The sequence below is a fragment of the Sarcophilus harrisii genome, chromosome 2, assembly GCF_902635505.1.
Source record: "Sarcophilus harrisii chromosome 2, mSarHar1.11, whole genome shotgun sequence".
NCBI lineage: Eukaryota > Metazoa > Chordata > Mammalia > Dasyuromorphia > Dasyuridae > Sarcophilus > Sarcophilus harrisii.
In genome coordinates, this window is record NC_045427.1 from 76,738,657 (window position 1) to 76,760,086 (window position 21,430).

General features: G+C 34.4%; 1 protein-coding gene across 2 annotated transcripts in view; it reads right to left on the reverse strand.

The window, feature by feature from the left end:
• Window positions 1–3,663: 3,663 nt before the first annotated feature.
• ATL2 (atlastin GTPase 2) overlaps window positions 3,664–21,430 on the reverse strand; it is a 74,563-nt gene continuing 56,796 nt past the window's right edge. The window contains exons 5-14 of one of the 2 annotated variants that reach the window (XM_031950360.1): window positions 19,498–19,548; window positions 19,167–19,223; window positions 17,394–17,486; window positions 13,168–13,306; window positions 12,077–12,204; window positions 10,497–10,553; window positions 9,210–9,281; window positions 7,937–8,368; window positions 6,193–6,207; window positions 5,606–6,094 (exon numbers count right to left, since the gene is read on the reverse strand). In XM_031950360.1, the coding sequence (XP_031806220.1) occupies window positions 5,987–6,094; window positions 6,193–6,207; window positions 7,937–8,368; window positions 9,210–9,281; window positions 10,497–10,553; window positions 12,077–12,204; window positions 13,168–13,306; window positions 17,394–17,486; window positions 19,167–19,223; window positions 19,498–19,548 (1,152 nt within the window). In that variant the 3' untranslated portion in view covers window positions 5,606–5,986. Of the gene's footprint in view, window positions 5,583–5,605; window positions 6,095–6,192; window positions 6,208–7,936; window positions 8,369–9,209; window positions 9,282–10,496; window positions 10,554–12,076; window positions 12,205–13,167; window positions 13,307–17,393; window positions 17,487–19,166; window positions 19,224–19,497; window positions 19,549–21,430 lie in introns of those variants that run through there. The other variant, XM_031950359.1, reaches the window with a different exon arrangement.

The window sequence follows — 21,430 nt, forward strand, 5'->3', positions numbered from 1 at the left end:
TCTTTGATTGCCATATTAAACTGTTGTCAAAAATTCTGTCCCTCAGAGCTTCTTCTCTCATCTTAATCCCCTGTAATCTCACTTCCAACATCTTTATTCCAGGTGATTCATTCAATGCTATCTCCAAGTCACCGTCCTTTTAGACACCTCCTCAAAATCCCACTCACCACACTTCTCTTGGTTCTCCTCCTAGCTTGTCTCCACTGCTCGATTAGCCCCATCATGTTCATGAGTTCACTTATCTAAAACAAAAATTTGTGATCTTTACCCCAAAACCTGTCCTCTGTCCAAATTAAGAATATCATCATCTTTCTGATCATTCAGGTCATAACCTTTGGAGCAACCTTATGCTTTTTCACTCCACGTATCCAATCGTTTGCCAAAAACTCTCACATTCCCTTCTCTTTACTCAACGTAGTCATCACCCTAGTTCCACTCTGTCACCTTTATTCTGTGCTACCATAATTATTTGACCTTCCTACCCCATTTCTCTCTATTCCAAGGAATAGAGCTTCCAAACTGCCTTTCCTAAAGCATGTCTAACCATGTCATAACCCAAACTAAGTCTAAAGAATCCCTTTTACCTGTAGGATCCAATTTCTTTAAATCAAAGTCCCTTCCTACCTTTTCAGTTTACTTGCATATTGCTCCCCTCTCACTCTTAATAGTCCAGGTATGCTGTCCTGCTGTTCTCCACACTCAACATACCACCTTCCATCTCTGGGCCTTTGTCCTAGCAATCCCCAGATTCCAGAGCCTAATTCCTACATCTCGGCCTCCTAGGATAGCTAGTTCCTTCAGCTCGCATCAAGTACCACCTACTGTTGAGGGAAGGGAGTCTTTCCTGGTGCACCCAGGAACAGGGCCAGCTACTAGTACCTTCTCCAATGACAACTTGAATTTAATCTTATGTATAGCTATATATGTTGCCTTCCCCATTAAAATATAAGTTTCTTGAGGGCAGACTTTTCCATCTGTCCCAAGTATTGCCAATACTTAAAACAGTTTTTGGCACATAGTAAACACTTAAAAAATGTTTGTTAATTGAAGTCCAGTAAGACATCAAGATTTTTAAAAAAACAATTCCACTGTTTTCTAAATGAAACGCGCAGAGTGGCTCAAAGACACAAGCAGTTACAAGGGCAAATAAATGGGTTCCTGCTGATTGATTCTGCTTGACATGACATGTCAAACTAATCCATTTCCCCCAAAATTATAAACTTAAATTAAAATGGACAATTGTCTTTTGAAAGGGGAAGGTTTCCTATTTACCAACAATGACCAAAGACCACAATTTGAAACAAGAGAAATTATACCCAAGAGGTTTCAGAGACCCCTGCAGTGAAGGAGCCATTTGCTGCTAGACCTGTTCCAGAGAAATCCTCTTGAATTGGTACAGCATTAAGACAGTGAAAATGAAAATTACTCAAATTAACTAAGGCCAGCATGAATTCTGTGGAACGGCTCAATGGTAGGGAACATAATCATTAAAAAATATACCTCCCTAGGAATTCTGAAAAGTTATATAAGAGAAAGCCCTAATAGGTGGCACCCTAGTCATAAAATATCACCAAAAACAAGAAAAAAAATCAGCTATATTTGTCTTCCATTTCTCTTTAAAGTTCCATGAGTCCTGTGAGCAGGCAACAGAGCAGCATTCTTTCCCATCCCCAAAGAGGGCAGAATAATCAGGTTTGTGTGTGTGTGTATGTATGTATGAAAGAGGGGAGAAGACGAGGAAAGGGAAAGGAAGAAGAGGAGGAGGGGGGAGAGATGAAAGGGGAGAGGGAGAAAAAGATACATAATGTTGACAGATCAATAAAGATTCTAGGTAAACTTATTTTATTCTTGAAATATTTGTGGATAAATAATTTTATCAAAAAGGAAACAAACAGTAGATTTGTGGATTCCTTTATCTGAAAGGTATTATAACAGAGTAAACACTGTCATCACAGATTTGGAAGACAAACCGTAAGTAAGGTTATGGTCCACCTTCTTATAAAAGATCTCAAATCCTGAATAATCCCACATCTGAGTATCGAATCAAGCCTAAGGTACAGCGCCAAGTACTCAGAAGAATTTGGGGATCAACCTTTTAGAGGACTCTTAGTAAGCAGCATTATCAACTCTCCTATCTAATTCCTCCCCAAAAAAATAAAATACTTCACTTTGTCACATAACTTGAAGATCTGGAACAATGTTCCAAAGCGGATTTTTACACTGTGTGAAAGGATATCATCCATTTGCTGGTGATTATTTTTAAACTATCTGGTCATCAACAGCCTTAGAAGGCTAGCATACCTAGACTCTCCCAACTTTCTTCAGCTGTGAGACACATTTGGCATTGGGTGCAAGGTGGTACAGAAAGAGTACCAGAAGAAGACACGGGTTTTAATTCCCAATTCTGCCAATGTAGTAACAGATTCTGAGTCCATTTTTTCATCTATAAAATGAAGATACCTCCTATTATCTAATTCAAAAGGTTGTTTCAGAGCTCACAGCAGCTTGTACACAGACTGCAAAGCACTCTGTAAATCTCAAAGGGGTTGATGATTGATGGTTTAGTGGCAGAGCTACATGTAACCTGCATGTCTTATTTCCCAGTCTAGGGCTCTGTTCTTCAGAAATGGAGATCCTCTGGTCCTTATCATCTTGCCCAGGCCCTTAGCCATTTACCAAGCTCTTTTCTTCATCCAACAGCTAAATCCTGTTTCAATATGGATCTACTACATACTACATAGAGGCCTCTCCTTGAAAACAGAGAAAATCTTTAAGTGCTTGGAGCTTAATACAGTGTTTAGCACATAGTTAAATATTCAATAAATACTTTTTCTTTCATTCATTCATTGTACCAGGTTTCCTTCTCTAGGAAACAGGAAAGTCACACCTTTTGAGCTCCAGGACTGGACAAGCATCATCAGACTACCCGAAATACTTTCATGTACAATCTATTGTGGGCCAGATGTACTCCTTTAAACCATCTTAGTGACTCAGAAGGCAGATTAGAGGGAGGGAGAGGGGAAGTAGTCTACTTATAAGTGATGAAAATTGCTTAAAATTCCTCAAACCTCTTTGTAAACAAAACCATTAAAATAAATTATGCATATAAACCATAAAGAATTTTTACAGTAAACCTATCTGATCCAATAGCTTTGTTACCATTACTTACCTAGTAAGGATCAATCTTGCTGGCCAAAGGAAAAGATTTTTTTAGATGTCTTTTATACAATCCCATGACTCTCCATTCAATTCAGGAATACTCTTAGCTCATATCAGACCTGAAGAAAGAAGTTTATGTACATTTGAAAGAGTATTCCTGAATTGAATGGAGAGTCATGGGATTGTATAAAAGACATCTAAAAAAATCTTTTCCTTTGGCCATACTCTTAGCTCATATCAGACCTGAAGAAAGCAGTTTATGTACATTTGATCCCTGTAACCTTTCTGAGGTAGGTGGTATGTGTTGTTCTAATTTTACAGATGAGGAATCCAAAGCTCAGGCAGAAAATACACGAAGAAATGCTTGAACCAAGGTACTCTCTGACTCCAAGTCATGAAATGATAAAGCATGAATTATTTCAAAACAAGCAAACAAAAACCTGAAGTAAGTAGCCTAGGCTTCATTACCCTATTGGTTGGAAACATGTGAAATCCAGTCTTCAATTTCAAAAGCTTTGCTATGTGACACAGCCAACTTTTTATTTTTCTATTCATCAACAATCCACAGCATCATTAAACAGGGTGATTAAAGAAAACATACAAAGTTCAAGTGGATATTTTTTTTTCTTTTTTGCTTGAAAATAGGTGAGCTGGTATCAATTTAATGTGGATAAAATAAATACAATCCATAATAAAAACAAAATTGGAAGAAGGGAAAAAAAGATACAAAATCAAAGTGTGTTTCAAAAACGTGGAACATGACATCTGACTTCTTTTTCACTTAGAGAACAAGCTATGTGCTTTCACATGTGCAGGTCACTATAGAATATCAACCTTAACTTATACCCCCAAAATGAAAACAAACACCAACAAAAATAAAACCCCACAATTACACCTAGACTCAGACAATATTTTTTCTTCTTCTAAAAAAGAGACAGACATGGAAGAATAACTGCATTCTTTCACAAATTTAGCTTAATCTCAAGGATTAAGTACCTTAGGAGCTGTCATTTGGGCATTTCCTGCTCATGCTCATTTTAGTATAAACAAACATGGTTTGTGTTGTGTAATATATATTTGAAGAGTTTCTTTAAAAAGAATCACGTTTCATTTCATATATACATATATATATATGAAACATACACACACACACACACACACAAACAACCAATTATGTACTTAAAATAAATTACAGGAAATAACTTTAAAATGCAATGGAAGACAAAAGTTTCACAAACATTCCCAATGAATTCCCAGGGAAGGGGAGGAAGGGGTGGTGGTAATGTGAAAATGCAGTGCTCAAGGCAGGTAAATATCACAAATATATCAAAAACTTCAAATTGTTTATGCATTCACACATTTACATGAGCCACAAACATTCCTTTACATAAACCATACTTAGCCTACTACAGAACCAGATTTTGCCATAAACTACAAAACTTTTAATACAAAATCGTATTTATATATTTATAATTCATATACATGCCCTATCTGTGATTTTAGAAAATAAGCTACACACTGTATAGACAATCCTAACTCATTGCTGTAGGCAACATTTTTGGCTGGAATTCTCCCAATAAAATTAATGGCATATTTTATATACACAAAGGCTAAACTGCAGAAGAGACAGTTCCATTTCCCAGTTATGCATCTCCTTTTAGGGCAGGTCTATGCAATTTAAGAAGGCATGACAAATGTACACTCCAAAATCATTTCCTTAGTGACAAAGGTGAAGTCCTGTCATTTCTGTGAAGAATTGATGATACATGCACTTTGTGTAACACTGGTACTGACAGCAGGAAAGCAATCTATATTCTTAATGTCGTGGCTCAATAGAGACATCCCTGGTGCCAGTTGTCACTACCATCTCAAACTGATTCTGATTCACAGCTACTCCAAAAATTAAAATCTCAATGGGACACTGTATGTTTACATTCTGTTAAAAGACTTCACTTTAATAGATTTCTCAAAATATTTCCCTGATACATCCTTTTCAGACAACGACTTTTTTCTAAGAAGCCAGAGACTGAAGATTAAATTAAGAATTAAACATGGCACAAATGTGCGTAATAAAAGAAAGCTCCTCTCTGTCTCCATGGCACTAACTTGTGTCTTGGAAGCAAGTGAAGAAGAGAATGCTTAAAACCAATAACCAATTTTCACACTCTGTGGCAACAATCTGTGGAGCCAGTTATACTAAACTACTTCTATAGTGGATTGTAAACTTTGGTTTATTTTGAGTTCTCATTGTACAGCAAGCATGAAAAAGGACGGGAGAGCAGAGTTGAAGAGGAGATGAACTGTCAGTCTGTCTTTAATCGGGCATGATGAGACACCTGGTCAGTCAGGCCTGCTTTGATAGAGTTTGTTACAGACTGCCTTATGTTTTCCTCCATCAATTTATCACCCAGGGGCTTCAATACCTGTGGTATGAGAAATGTGCAAAACAAAACAAAAAGCCATAAGGTAAAAAAAAATTACATATAAAAATAGTTTAAAATTCAATTCAAAGTAATGAGCAAAGTAACCAAGAATATGGAAAACTAAACTAAAAAGTTTCAAAAGAAAAGCAATACTGCTGGAAATAATGTATTTAGTCACTTTACAAAGAAAAATAGAAATTATTTTCTTCCTATATGGTATGTCATTGAATTCAAACCATTTTATAGTTCCTATGAGACGTATGTGCAATTCCATACCCTCTATGCAGCATCAATCTGGTATGTTTACAGCATTTTATGCAGACCGACCGGCCCAGACGGTCCTGCTTAGTGTCCTACATGTGTAAATGTGAACACTTCATATACAGAAAAGTTAAAAATACTGTCTAATTTTTCTTCTTGTTATTGTTGGATGACAGTCTCTGTCGCTGTGCTGATGAGAGAGCACGATGAACCATTCGGCGTCTAATAACTTCAAACAGTTTGGAAAACACCTAAAACATGGAGTGATTGGTTAGGAAAATGACGTCAGAATGATTTGAAGTTGATAGAGTTTAAGACTAAGAAATTTGAGACTTGGTAGGTTTCTCACCTTCCTGGGACTCCTCTGAGGCAAAAGAAAAGAGAAAGGCAAAAAAAAATTTAGACAAAATCAATCACAGAGGGCTTTTGTCCTCTGAATAGTAATCAACACAATTCAAACTAACATGAAAATTATTTAAATATTACAGACTGTTTTCATCCAATTGACTTTGTTTTAATGACACTTAAAATTATAGAATTAATGCTGCACAGGAGGTAGATTATTTTAAAGCAAGAATCCATATAATGAAAATACACTCATAATTTAAAATAATAAAAGACAACTAGGACAAGGGTGAGGAGAAATTATAAACTCAGTACAAAAACAATCAAAGGACTAATTGAAAGTTTTGTCTTTGAACCAATCCTTTAGTAAGATTCCCAAAATGCTAGGAAATAATTAAGAGAATTTTCAGGACAGGACAGGACAGGATTTAAGTTTATATATACATGAATTCTCATCAACTATGAATAAATAATATCACCTCAAAGACTAAGTGGTAGGATCTACCAATGAATCTGTAGAATTACCAATAATCTACCAGTGAATAGAAGAAAACATTTTTATGAGATAAACTTGAGGAATGGAATTAAGATTAACCCCCCAAATGAATTACTTTTAAAAAAAAAATCTAAAGCAGTAGAACCATAGAGACTCAACACGAATTATAGCTTTTTGATAAATATCTCACTAAACTACAGTAATGCAAACTAAAAATAACTACTATACTGTTCACAAATGACAGCAGTTTTATTTTTCCATTTGATAATACTGTTCAAATATTCCAAAGTGATCATTTTTCATATCTGTGTACTACATGCAAAAACCAGCACATAAATGCTAGGTTCACACATAGTCACCCCAACTGAGTAACTGCTTAGTGTTAGGTGAAGTTTGATTTTGACCATTACAATAACCACCAAAAAAACAAATCCAGAAACAAGTCCTCCTGGCTTCCAGTGTATTTGTCTTCCCATGTCTTAGGGAAAAGTTAAAAAGTTAACAGCTTCTCAGGTTTGATACATAATGAATTCTAGATTTTTTTCTTCGTAGTGCTTCAGTCTGTCAACCTTATCTTCCTGGTAAGCAATTTTGTCACTTGGTTGTAGATATGTCCACTACTCAATATTCATTATGGAATATAGCAATGCATTGCTTCTTGCTCATATTGCTAAGTAGCAATTTTCAAAAGAATTAATTATGATCATAAAACTTATTTGTCTTCCTGCTTGAAGTATTTTCCCAATTATGTTACTATAGAGGACTTTTTCATATTTCCAATAAAACTCACCAAAACCACCCTCATTCATTTAAACTGAATAACAATTTTTGTTGAATTGATTATATCTCTATGATAATCAATAACTAAAAAAGGTATTTAGTATCTACTCCAAAGATGTTGATTTTGGTATAGCCAAGTTTGCGTAATCATCATGATTTAAAAAATAAAAACTTTTTACACATGCAACATATTGACATCTTGATTATAAATTCACTCAACAGAGAGAACATCAATACAATTACCAGTTCATGGGATTTAAAGGTGAAAGAAACCTTAGACATCATCACTCATTTTACAGACAGGGAAACCAAGACCCAGAGAGGCTGAGATCTGATACAAGAGAGAGAATAGCTATTCAAATAATGAAGGAGGAAGGAAACATCAAGATTGGGGGGGTAGGGGCGGGGGGGGGAGGGGGGGAGGGAGAGAAAGAGAGAATAGTCAATAAAAAACTAAAAGATATATACCAACCTGTTCCCATAGTGTTTCAGCAATTTGATCAATCATTGTTCCAATTTCTCTGAACTCCCCAGAGTATTTAACATATGCCCAAGTACAAAGGGATGTAAGTGCTAAACCCATTATCAGGTTACACAAGACGGCTATGGAGTTCAGGCCGATGAAGCCAGTCAGTCCTGAGATTATGTACATAGCAAACATGACTGCAAATAGCGTGGCAGGGGTGCGAGCAGCATAGAAGATGTTTTTGCCATCATTGTGCTTTACAAAATTTGCATAGGTTTCTTCAATCTCAGCTTCAAGCTGGTCTTGATATCGACGGCAGAACTCATCTCCTCCCATTTTTTTCACAGAACAAAACTGTTTGACAGCCACCTCCTTGAAATCCAAGTGTTTTTTTTCTAAATCCGAAGGTGCAATGTAAGGCTTATCTCCACCACATACCTATTTAAATAAGAATACAATGAGCTGCCTTCTAAAAATATTAAAAAAAAAAAAAAAAGCACTACATAACTTTAATTATTACAATGACAGACAGAACTGTGCAAGGCCCAAGGGCTTCAAAGCTCAATGTAGAAATAGTCACCTGAATGGTGTGCTTCACTTTATAAGCCACACAGACATAACCAAGTCATTTCCCTTCCAAAAACGAGATCATTTAAAACTTCCCCAAAACTTTGATATTATAATATCATCCTGATACAAACAGAACTAACGCATGGAAAGCAAAATTACTGCCATTATTCTGAGTAACCTTCATTTCTCCTTTGCCTACATGTATTTTCCACTGATAAAATTTATTATCCTTGGAGGAAGTGGCAGTTTCATTTTTATCTTTCAATTCCCAGTGCCTAGAATGTAGTAGGCACTTAATAAAGATTGAATGACATGCCTGAATGGAAGATACAATGACAATTGCTAGGAAGATACATCATGAAAATACCACTGAAATAATTTTAATTTAGAGTTGATTTTAGAAACTACTATGGGCCTTAAGATTGTTAATTAGTAGCCTGTGATGAATAAGCAATCTTCCAAATTACTTAATCTCCCTCCCCCCCCCAAAAAAATTCTATTTATCTGATATATGGTCTGCTAACTAGGCCTCTTTTCCTTCTCATAAGGCTCATAACCTTTGTAAAAAACAACTTATTTCCAAGAATGAGAATGAGGAAGGGGGACAAGGATGTGGTTATGAAGACAATGTACTGGGATACAAACTCAGAAAGATTGTATTTAAAATAAATGACATCACAAATGACTGCAAAATTGTAAAATTACCAACCTGCTCCATGTTTTTGCTATAGCTGTCCCTGGCTCCTGCTACTGCAGCAAGATTGTTAGCTTCGGCTGTTGCCTATTTAAAAAAACAATCAAAAACACCACCTTCTATTAAATAAGAGCATGTTTGGTGGCTGTTAATCTTTTAACATAAGCTATGAGAAATTATATGCAATTATTTTCCCAAGAGGAACAAGAAAGAGTCTGATTCAAAAATTAGTTCTATTTACTTTATATAAATATTATTTTGAGAGTTAGAGGCTAGGGGGAGGGAGCAGAACTGTATTCTTTCCTAATTATATTTTCCTTGTATTAAAAGAAAAGCAAGAAATAATGTAGGACTCTCAGAGCAAAGCTCAATACTGTTACTTGCCATCTGTAAATCCTGAATAATCAATTTCTGGACCTCAAATTTCATTTTAAAAAGAGGGCTGAACTAGAAGACTGATGTTTTCTCAGATCTAAATCCTATGACGCTAATATTTAAAATGCCCTGAGCATACACCAAATAATTATAGCTAGAAATCATGCAAAAATAAGTTGGGTGAGCAGAAGAGGGTTAAAAATGAAACATTTCCATTCAATGAATAAGTAACATTTCTCTCTCACAGTCCATTTAAAAGTAAAAACAAAAGTCACATGATCCATGTAAAAAGTAAAGACATACTTCACTCCATCAAGATAAATTCCATGGGGGGGGAGAAGGGGGGGAGGGAAAGGGAAGGGGAGAGAATGTGCCTGCTATGCTACAAAATTGATAGCTTGTCCAAAGCAGCAAAAAAACTTCTTAGTCTACCAAAATTTACTTAAGAGAATGATATAATATATTCTTACTTCTACAAACTAAGTCTCATATCATCACATTTTCAGAAAATATATTTCATTCCAAAAGATAAATTAGTGAAAAATAAAAAGAAACTAAAATGTAATGTGATTATTATTCTTGCCTCAAAAAAGGTTATTTAATGCTTATTGTATATTAATTCATCATTAACTAACATAAAAAAACCTTGATGTTTTTGATGAAAGTTATTTTCCAACCCCTAACAGTACTTTTCCAATTAGTACCAGTGTATGACAAGAAATGAATTCAGCCTAAGTTAATTATTTTTATCTATGCCAAGACAAATCAGCTATTCAAAACATTGTCAAATTTTGCCATCCAAAATATAACTTCAGATTATCTTCAAAAATACGTAATCACATATTTTAAATTTTTTTCATATCCGTAGCATAACTTTCTACATTAAGCCCGTTTTCTCCCTCAAATATACAAAATAGGATAAAGTACCTGAAGCATAGATTTAGGGTGTGGAAGCTCTTCTCCTTGATAGATTTTAATATAAGCCTAAAAACAAATAAATCTTCATTAATTGGTCAAATTATGAACCAAAAATATCAAAACAAAATTTAAAATAAAGGGGGGAGGGATATTCATACACACAATCATTCAAAATCTTCATCACCAAGTAAACCATATTAAGTGTAAGAAAGAGAAATCTTATGTTGGTTTCATAATATCAACTTGCTCCCCCCTTTAAAAATTATTTAAATAAAAGGTAAATTAAACCTAAAACACTGAAGGATATATTTGAACGGAAACATTTCCATGTATCTTAAATTAGATCTCTTTTATTAGAGACCCTGGAAAACATGAAATAGAGTAAACTACAATAACATAAAGGGAGAAAAATCTATAGAAGTTTTCAAAATGGAATGCTTTGAAATAATAGTGTTCAACCTTGGCTCCAAAGATATGAGAAACTATCTCCTACTTTTTTGCAGAAAAGGAGAATAAGGGTGCAGAATGCTGCAAATGGCATTTTTGAACATTAGTTAATTTTAGTGAACTTTCAAAAATGGTTTCTTAAAAGACATAGCTCTCAAAGGGGTTAGGGAAGAAAAGGAAATATAGATGATGGAAAAACGGTATCAATAAAAATTTTAAAATCATATCTGCTTTCAATTATAGATAAATCACATCCCCACAATTCTATGAAGAAAATAGTTATATAATGGACCAACATCTTTCACTATATTCTATCTCACAGAAGTTAATTTCCAATTTTTGGCTGGAGAGAAAGATCAGGTTTGGGGCACTGTCCCGCTTTTCTATCTACACCTACACACCCACACACCCCTACCCACATACACACAAAATTTTTCACATAAATGACTATCAAGACTATCTTAATTCATATGCACAATTATTCAGAAATATAAGTTTTAAAATGAAATAATAACAAAATCAAGAGTTTTTAGAAAAGGAGTTGGGGATAGATTTAAAAAAAAATCAACTTTCATTTCCCTTTATCCCTAATCCAAATTTTAATTAATACAAGATTGATTTTCCACTACATTATTTATTCTAACTCATTCTGAGCAGTTGTATTCTGAAGGATGGAAAAGAACTGGAGAGGAATGAAATGTGAAGTGTTAGCCACAAAATTACTTTACCATTATTTACACTTTAAGTTCATTTAGTAAATCATCACGATTCCAAAAGAGAATTTTCCTGATCACTAGAGATAAGGAATTAATGATTATCAATCCTAACAGATATTATAAATGCTAATTACAGTATCATGAATGTCATTGTTCTTGCTGTTATCTTCCACCCTCACCAAATCCATTTCAAACTTTAGGATAAAAGGCAGGAAAATTACTTCAAGTAAATAAAACCTTGCACAAAATGAAGCCAATTCATCACAATTAAAAGTTCTAGTCATGAAAAGCAAAGAATTTTCCTTTAAAAACAGATTCTCTCTCAATACATCTCCATGTAACAATGTCATACCCCATGAGCAAGCTATCACTTCTAATTCAGGAAATCATATTTTAGTAGTTTTAAATATAACAGAGTATGCCTACCTTAAAGTATTCTACAAGATCTCTACAAGTCACTTTGGATCCACTTATCTCTTTTTCTACCAAATTTTCAGGGGCAAGCAGTAACGGAATCAGATTGCGAAGCTCTTTTTTAAAGTCTTCATCAATATCTAGTAGAGATGGAATTAGTCAACACTAAATTAGTCACAAATGAAATAAAGATTCATTCCCCAGTGACATAAAACTACAATAGGTTTCTATTATGGAAAAGCAGTAGAGAAACCACACCTCATTTACACAGCTTCATTGAGAAGCTATGATTTTTTTTAGATTACTTAATTCAAAAAAAAAATTTAATCACCTTTACTAAACTAATTATAAATCATAGATACTATACAACTAGTGACAACAGATACCTGACTCAACATTATAATTTCCCTACACCTTTGTTGAAAATGTCTTAATACAATATAAATTCATAGAAAACAGAAAATGTTTTGTGTATTAAGCCCTGGTCTCTAGTACCATGCTTGTCTAACATAAGGGTAAGTTTAATGAGTCCTAAATGAATAGCATAAGAATAACCCTTGAGTCGAAAGTCTCATTTTTGTCAGTGGCTCATAGGATTTTTGATTTCATGTAAATGTGTTTTTGTTTCTTCACGATCCTCCTGAATGAGTTTTTTCAATACTCAATTTTTAACTAGTCTCCATTTATTTCCACTAACCTACATAAAAAATAAATAAATAAATAAACTGCACTATCTTCTCAACAAGACTGAAATCTAAATTTCTTAGTACATTAGGTTTCTTAATATACTGCTATGAGTCTTACAAATAAATGTAAACAATCTTCAAGACCAACCTTTCATATCATTTTTTCACTAGCAAAAAGCTGAAAAGTTATTACTAATATAGTTGCAACAAAATTCAACTTTAAAAACCCTGAGACAAGAAGTAGCATGGTATCTACTTTTTAAAAATACTTCAAAACAGAAAGATGAGTAAGCAAAGCATTTATATCCCATATATCCTAGTGAAAAAATCCAAATGCCCATATGAAACAAAATCCAAATAATACATTACTTTAAAAAAATTGATATTTTCACATGAATGAGAATGAGAAATTCCTACCAATCAATCTCCCATCAAAACTTGGATTGGTTGCAACTTTAAGACCGGGATGTGGCAACAGGAAACAACCAAGGTTAGAGAAACAATTATGAATATGCTTCCTTACATTCTGCAACTCTTCATGTTGGTTTTGCTTTACCTGTAATGAAGTAAGAAAAAAACAAGATAAAGATATAAACTTCAGGGAAATTTTTCTTTTTAAACAAATGATTAAATGCCACCAACATTAGGGAATCCTAAGAAAATCACCAAAGATACTGTTCAGATTCCACTTAATACAGGCATTTCTTTTTTTAAAATTAAGTTTGTTTGTTTGTTTGTTTGTTTTTTGTAAGCATGAGCATTAAAATTCAAAGAGAAGAGAGGAGGAAAAAAATACAGGTTTTGAGTCTATTCCTGCAAGGCAAGTTTTCACTAGCAAAAAGCTGATATATAAAAGTTATTACTAATATAGTTGCAACAAAATTCAACCTTAAAAACCCTGAGACAAGAAGTAGCATGGTATCTACTTTTTAAAAATACTTCAAAACAGAAAGATGAGTAAGCAAAGCATTTATATCCCATATATCCTAGTGAAAAAATCCAAATGCCCATATATGAAACAAAATCCAAGTAATACATCACTTTAAAAAAATTGATATTTTCACATGAATGAGAATGAGAAATTCCTTAGGTCTTTTAACGCTTAGGTCAGTTTAACTCTTGTTCATTGATAAAAGGAGACAACTGGACTCAACCTCTCAGGTCCCTTCTAAGTCTATCTATCACTCTATGACAAGTTCTATCCCATCCCCCTCTGACTTAGGGTTCCCCACACAGCCCACCAAGTGAGGGAAGTCTCCAGGCCTTTCTCTAACACTGTGACAGCTACAAGTCTATCCTGCTCTGATGCTCTGCAACCTAGGAGTCGATTGCCCCCCAAAACCAGCTTCACTATGACATGTGGAGAGACTCAGTCCTGTCCACTGGGGGAACATCAGGGCAGGGTCCCTGCCCCTCAGAGATACCATGCAGCAAGTGTGCTGCCTCTCACTACTACTTGCTTCTAGCTTTCGGGTGTTTATTTTTCCACTCCCTCCTACACCTCCCAACCCCAGTTCTGAAGAGGCTGACCCTTTCTCTAGTCCTACTCTTTCCTTTAGCACTCTAGCACCTTGTTCCCTACAACTCTATCAGGCAAAAGGTCGTAGTCATCCTAGGAGTGTCTCACACTGGAATGTTTTAATTTAGTTTTATGTTTAAATGAAGAACTGGGGCAAGTCTGTACATTGTGTAGTAGAAAAAAAAAAAAGAAGAAGAATCAAGAGACCAGAACCACAGTTCATCGAATCAAAGAATTTGAGAATTTTAAGAGACCTTTCTAGCCATCTAGTCACACTCATAGTTTCTGTTTGAAGACTTCAAAGGAGAACCCATTTTTGTAGGCAGCTACATGATAACTAACTCTTCAAATACTTGAAGACAGCTGTCACCTCCCCCTCATTCTTCTTTTCCTAGCTAAACAAGTTCAACTCTTTAATCACTCTTCATATAACACACAGGTTGAAATTCTACATTTCAGAGAATTCTGAATTCTGGTTTCCTGACTTTTGGTGCAATAGAAATACAGTGGACAAGTGAATCACCACTTAATTGGTGCTCAATTTCTTCTTGTAGAAAAGAGACAAGTGATCAGATCATCTCTGTGGTCAAGACTCTGTGACTGTAAAAGATAAGTTTTCAGGGTGTTCCTTTTTCTTTTTTAAAAAAAATCAGTTATTTTTTAAAGTATTCCCATTGTTTTGTTGTTTTTCTTTCTCTTAGTTTTTAACCCTTCATTCCTCTCCTATCCCTATCCAGTCCCCAATAATCATCTATGACAACGTTGAGACAGAGTTAGAGTGACATATATCACAACCAATGAACACATCAAAAAGATATGATGCAACTTTACAAAGCAACAGATCTCAACCTCAGCAAGGAATAAAGGAGGGGTATTTTCAATCTCTTCTTGTGGAAACAAAAATTTTGTGGCAATTGTTCTTTCCACCTATATTGTGGTTTGTATCATACACTGTTTTCCTGCTTCTGGTCATTTATCTTGGACCTGTTTACACATGTCTTTTCAGGTTATTTTTTTTTTTTTTGGTACTGTCACCTTCAAAATTTTTTACAGGACAGTAACAGTCCATTACACTCATGTACCAAAATCTGTTTAACCATTCCCTAATCAATGGGCATCTATTTTGTTTTTAAGCTTTTGTTATCACAAAAAGTGCAGTTATAAATATTTTAGCATATCACGAAGCCCTTATGCACAGTGGTGAATGATCTCCCCTAGTGTATATTTAATAAGATTTGGGTCAGAGGATACGGACAATTGAGCCATAATTCTAAACTGTTTTCCAGAATGGTTCTATCAATCTGCAGCTATACCAACAATATCTTATCTATCACCTGGACATGATTATTCCAAATCTTTTTGGATTTGGATCAAAATACAATTTGCTGGGTGTGAAAGGAAGCACATCACAACTGATGTGATTTGATTTGCATTTCTTTTATTATTAGTGATGTGGTATATTTTCATAAAGTGGTTGGGGAATGTTTCTTTTGAGAATTACATGTTCATGCCCTCAACTACCTTATCTGCCGAAACTTTTTGTCTCAACTACACAGCATGTTCCAAAACTCTTAATGTCGTCTTTCAGTAGTTTAAATAGAAACTTTTTGATAGCTGACTTCTGATGTAAATTGGAATAAGACCTTGGAAACACCTTTTGTTTCTATTAATTGTCTAATATCAAAGACATTTGACATAAAGATTCCTTTACAGTTTAAATGCTTACCCTCTTATAACCTCATGTATTACTTTTGTGTGTATGTTTCAATTTCAGGTAATCAAAATTCAACCTCATCCCACCCTAACCCTTACCCAGGGCAGAAAATGATACATGACTCGTCTCTCCTGTAATTATTTTGTGGTAAGAGCTACCCATTTTTAATTTGTTATAGAGTATGACACAAACTGTTGTCAGCCTTATTTCTACCAAACTGTTTTCCAATTTTCCCAGAGTTCTTATTAAACAGGAAGTTCTTTCCGGGGTAATTTATATTTGGGACTATATCAAATACTGAGTTAATGAGTTCCATTATTTCTGCTTCTCCTTGGACTAGTCTACTGATATACTTTTCCATTTTTTAAAACTACTTTCAAAAGGTTCTGATTGCTACCTTATACCATCTCAGATCTGGTTGTGTAATTTCCAATTCATGATCCAAGTTTTTTCATTATTTTTCTTGATGTTCAAAATATTTGGTTCCTCTCATTTTATTATAGGATTAAAATTATCTCACCTACAATGAGAGACTGAGGCAGGTCTGAGCCAATGGTCCCCTCTAATGAAGTGGACCTCAGATCTTCTCACAATCTAAGATGTCTCTTCCTTCTATTTTTATAGGGCTAGATATTCAGGCATTCCAGAACTACTATACCAAATTCAGAATAATTTCACTGAATAAGCAAAATAATGTGTTAACAGGGTCACAGGTTGGGTGAAAAAAAAACTATCTTCACATAATTCTCTTTTAATTTGGCAGTAGGAAATGGTATAAGCTATCAGTCAGTGCACTAAGTGGTCATAAAATGGTCATCTGCTCTCAAGATGATGGACAAGAGACTGATACAGAAGCACAAAAATATTTTGGGGAACTTTTTATATGGTTGTCACTTCTGTTGGCTTGATCATCATCATAAGGCAAAACAAGGGTGAAGGATCTTTAGTTATGCAAATGAATTTAGAATCTGTAGTTCACATCTCTGGGGCCTTTTATCAGAACTTTAAAATGATTCTATCAAACAGATCAATACTGATTGGAATAAAGTAATAATCCGAAATGAATTACTTCTCTCAACTGCTTTATGTGGCTCTAGCAAGTATTCTTCAGAAGTTTTATTGGTATAGAATTAAATCTACAAACTTTTATATTAATGTCATTTGAATTTTATTGGTATAAGCTCACCCATGAGTTCACTTTGTTAGGATGACTCCCAAATAGTTTATATATTTTGTAGTATTTTTATAGTATTTTGTAGTATATAGTTTGTAGTAGGGAGTATTCCTCTTCAAAGTATTTTCTGCATTTATTATTTTGAGTTAATACATACTAATTACTAAATACTACTTATTGGGTCATTTGTACTATTTGTGCTATTGTTCATTCTTCATTCTCCAACTTTGGCTTACCTGTAATCTTTTTTCAAGAAACTGTTTTCCTCCTTCCAAGCCATATGAATGCTCATATGGATAACTCCAATCTCGAATCAAGAACATTAATGTCTTAAAAAAAAAAAAAAAAGATCATCTTATAACACAAAAATGACTATTTACCCACTATAACCAATCAACATTTCCCTTAATCCTCTAAATTTTTACCAGAAACAATGGTAGTTCTCTACTTCTGATTATCTTTTACTTGTTCTCTCTTCTCTCCACTATTACATATAAATACATATAATATACACATGTGTGTAGGTGCATGTGTTTGCAACATGCCTATGATTCAGTAATACAACCTTCTACTTCTATCACACATAACCATTATTTAACTAAAAATTTAAATGCTATCAAAGTCCTTGCCACCATCTTAAAGTACAATGGCAACTTAATTTTTTGAAACCACAATGGGATTAAACATATAATTTCATCATAATAATTAGCTGAATACTCATTCCAGAACAATAAGATAAACCAACTATATCTGTGCTAAGTAAAACTACTGACTTGCAGCTGAAAGTTATTTTGGAAAATTATTTAGCCCAACTCATTAATTAATTTTATAGATTAATTTCTAAGCAAGGTGCTCAAAATTATGCAATCAGTATATTGCATAGCTGAGACCAGGAATTCAAAAAAACAAAGTCCAGTTTACTTTTCCCTCACGTAACTTTAACTGGGGCCAAAATAACATATTTGATGCAAGGTCAATGCAATAACATCAACTCTAACCATACAAATGTGAAACTGTAACTTTTACCCTAGCCAATTAGTTTCCAAAATGTAGTCAGCACAAACCCAGTAAAGTAGTGTATCAACAAGGACCATTATCATCATCAAAAATTTGTAACATCAAACAAAATTTGGGGAAACAGGAAGAACAATCTTAATGTCTACAAGTGTCTCCAAGAATAAAATGAAACTGGCAAGTAAACTGACCAAATCTTTTTTCTTTTCTAAAAAGAGGGTATACTAGATGATCTCCAATGGTAACAAGTTTAATATTGTTTGATTTGAAAATTGGATGCTATTATATGCAGAACATATGAAAAAGAAACCATAACTGAAATTACAGCATTTGCATTCCCTTCATTACTGAGGATTCTTCCAGAGCAAACAAAATTCAAAAGCATTTTAATCTAACTTTAACCTCACAAATCCTAGAATCCTGCTACAGACAAGTAAAAAGTGATCAAATTGACCCAAACCAAAAAGCTACTATCTATTATAGTTACCTAAGGTGTTCATGAAAAATAGTTCAGAGTTGAATTAAGTGGGACTTTTCTCAATATAAGGGTCAAGCCCTATATAAAAATCAAGTCAATTATATAGAAGGAAAAGTAGTAGCAGAATTTTTTGAAAACTTGAAAAAAATTATGAAAACAAATAGTCCAGACTCCCTTCTTCCTTATCTACTTTCCTGGCAATCTTATGACCACCGAAGAAAGATCTGAGTGGTGTTTGCTAAAAATTCAATTATCAGTTTCACAAGATCTACTAAAATCTACTGTTTCTCTAGAAGACAGAAGCTACTAATATATTTAACATGTATTGGTCATTCTGCCATCTAGGGGAGGTGGGGGGAAGGAGGGAACAAAAGGTTTGGCAATTGTCAATGCTGGAAAATTACCCATGCATATAACTTGTAAATAAAAAGCTATTATTAAAAAAAGAAGAAGATAGAAGAAGATAGAAGGCTAACTTGAAATTTTCATGCTGATAGAATAACTTTTAAAAATTTACCTGAAATGGTTTCTGATAGATTTCTTCCATTGCAAGTCTTCCATACTCTGTAAACAACTAATAAATCAAGCTATTAAAATTAATGACAGGAAAATAGCAAGAGGATGGATGTGACACTGATTAAATGTTATTTTCTTTAAAATCAGGAATTAAATATACCTCAAACCGAACATTAAAAGAAATCAAACGTTTTTCTAATAGTGTTTATAGAGCAAAGGTTATCCTGATAAAGAACCAAACACACTGGTTTATAACTTCACAACACTCAATAATGTTATAGCTTTATCTCAGAGGGGAAGGGGAGAAGTTAAGAGTTTCCAAGTATACATACTTGTAAATGCTGAAGATCATCTTCTTGAATATTCTGAGATAAATTATAAACCTGTTAAGAAAAACAATAAACCTTTATATAACACTATAAAATTTACAGAGTATAGTTTATCACTTTAAATGTAATACCAATTGATTTTTATACCACACCTTAAATTAAGCTTTCACCTGTTATAACCATCAAAGTTAAGATATCAAAGGTCACTCATTTTATGATTTTAGAAGTCAAATATTTCTATGATACACACTAAAATCAAAACATTAAAAGCTAAGCAATTTTTAGTCTTATCAGCAAGTGCTTTTTACACTATCTCTCCTATCAGCTGAGTTCTTCAATTTGCATTAGTATAACCTCCTCTCAGTAGTTAATGTGCTTGTTGTATCCTTCCCATGGGTGCTTTGAAAAGTTTCCTGTTAATAGATCATCTGGAGGACATTACAATGTGGAAAGGGCTAAGCTTCCAGGTGGTCCTTTCTCCAATTTCCTTAGGGAGGTGAAACAGCACATTGTTACAACATTATCTATACTCACATGAATTAAAGCAAGTCAGAGGACTTACCATCATAACATCATGGAAATAACCTTTAAAGAAACGGCATTACCACCTGCTTTGCTGCATCACCCTAAGTAACACTGGACCTTTCCATCTGACTTGCAGCTGCAGTGTCATTCATTTCTCATTAGAATGTGACCTCTTTGAAGGAAGAAACTCTTTCCCTTTTCTATTTGTATTCTCAGCGCTTTAGACATTTCGAGAGCTTAATAAGTATCTTTTCATTTATTCAGAGAGGATGTTAAAAATGGCAAAGACAACACTGTTTCACAAAAACTAGTTTAAACAGTAAATGGAAGCAATGGATGCAACAGGTTACCCAGAGCTGGATGGAGAGAAACACAGAAAAACACAGAAAAAATGCTCCTCCAAACAGGAGCTAGCAGCTCTAAAACCTATCAATGAATTGGGGTATACATGGCTACCCCACAAACAAGCCTCACAGTATAAAGCAGTATAAGATTTGCCAAGTGCTTTCCCTAAAATAATCATTTAAAGTAGGTAGTATCATTATTCCTACATGTAATAAATGTGTGTAAAATTCAATTACAATTTAAGATCAATCAGTCCAAAAGAATTTATATTAAGCATTTACTATGTGCTAACCTTACATTAAATATGGGGGATACAAAAAAGACAAAAATTGTAGGAGCAGAATGTTCTAGTAGTTTTGGGGTGGGGAAAAGTTTCCTGTATAAGGTGTCTTTTAAGCTAAACCTTGAAAAAAATCCAGGGATTCCATTCCAAAAGACAGAGTAACAAGGGAGAGCAATCCAGGCCCAGGAGATGGAGCAGCCAAAAGCACAGGATAAGGATGAGGAACGCCGTGTCAGATACAAAGAGGGGACAGGCCAGAGCAGTAGAGAACAGTGAAGAGAGGAAAGTATAAACAGTTTCAAAGGGCTGAGAGGAGGGTTTTTATTTAGCACTGGAGTTTACTGAAGTCTGTGTGAGGGAGGGAGGAACAGAATAGAGGACAGACTGAAGCAGACAAACTAGCTAAGTGCAGAGCACCAAGAAGAGGCAACAAGGGCCTGAACAAGGCTCATGAGAAAAACTGAACAGGTTAAATGTGGGGAGTGGGCTTAGAGGAGGAGTCAAGAATAATACCCAAGCTGGGAGCCTGATATCAAGGGTGATGGCATGCCTCCAACAGGACAGCTGAGGAAGAGTGGAAGTGATGAATCGGAGATGCTTGAGAAATCTAATGGGAGACACATACGCAAATAACCAGAGCACCAATTAAAATACAATGGGTGTCATCATAAGCATGGACAGACAAAATGCTATAAAGAATAGAAAGAAATTACTTTTAAGGCTACTGTGTAAGTCAGAGAAGCCTTAGTAGAAAGAGTGTAACTTAGAAGGGCAGCTCTGATT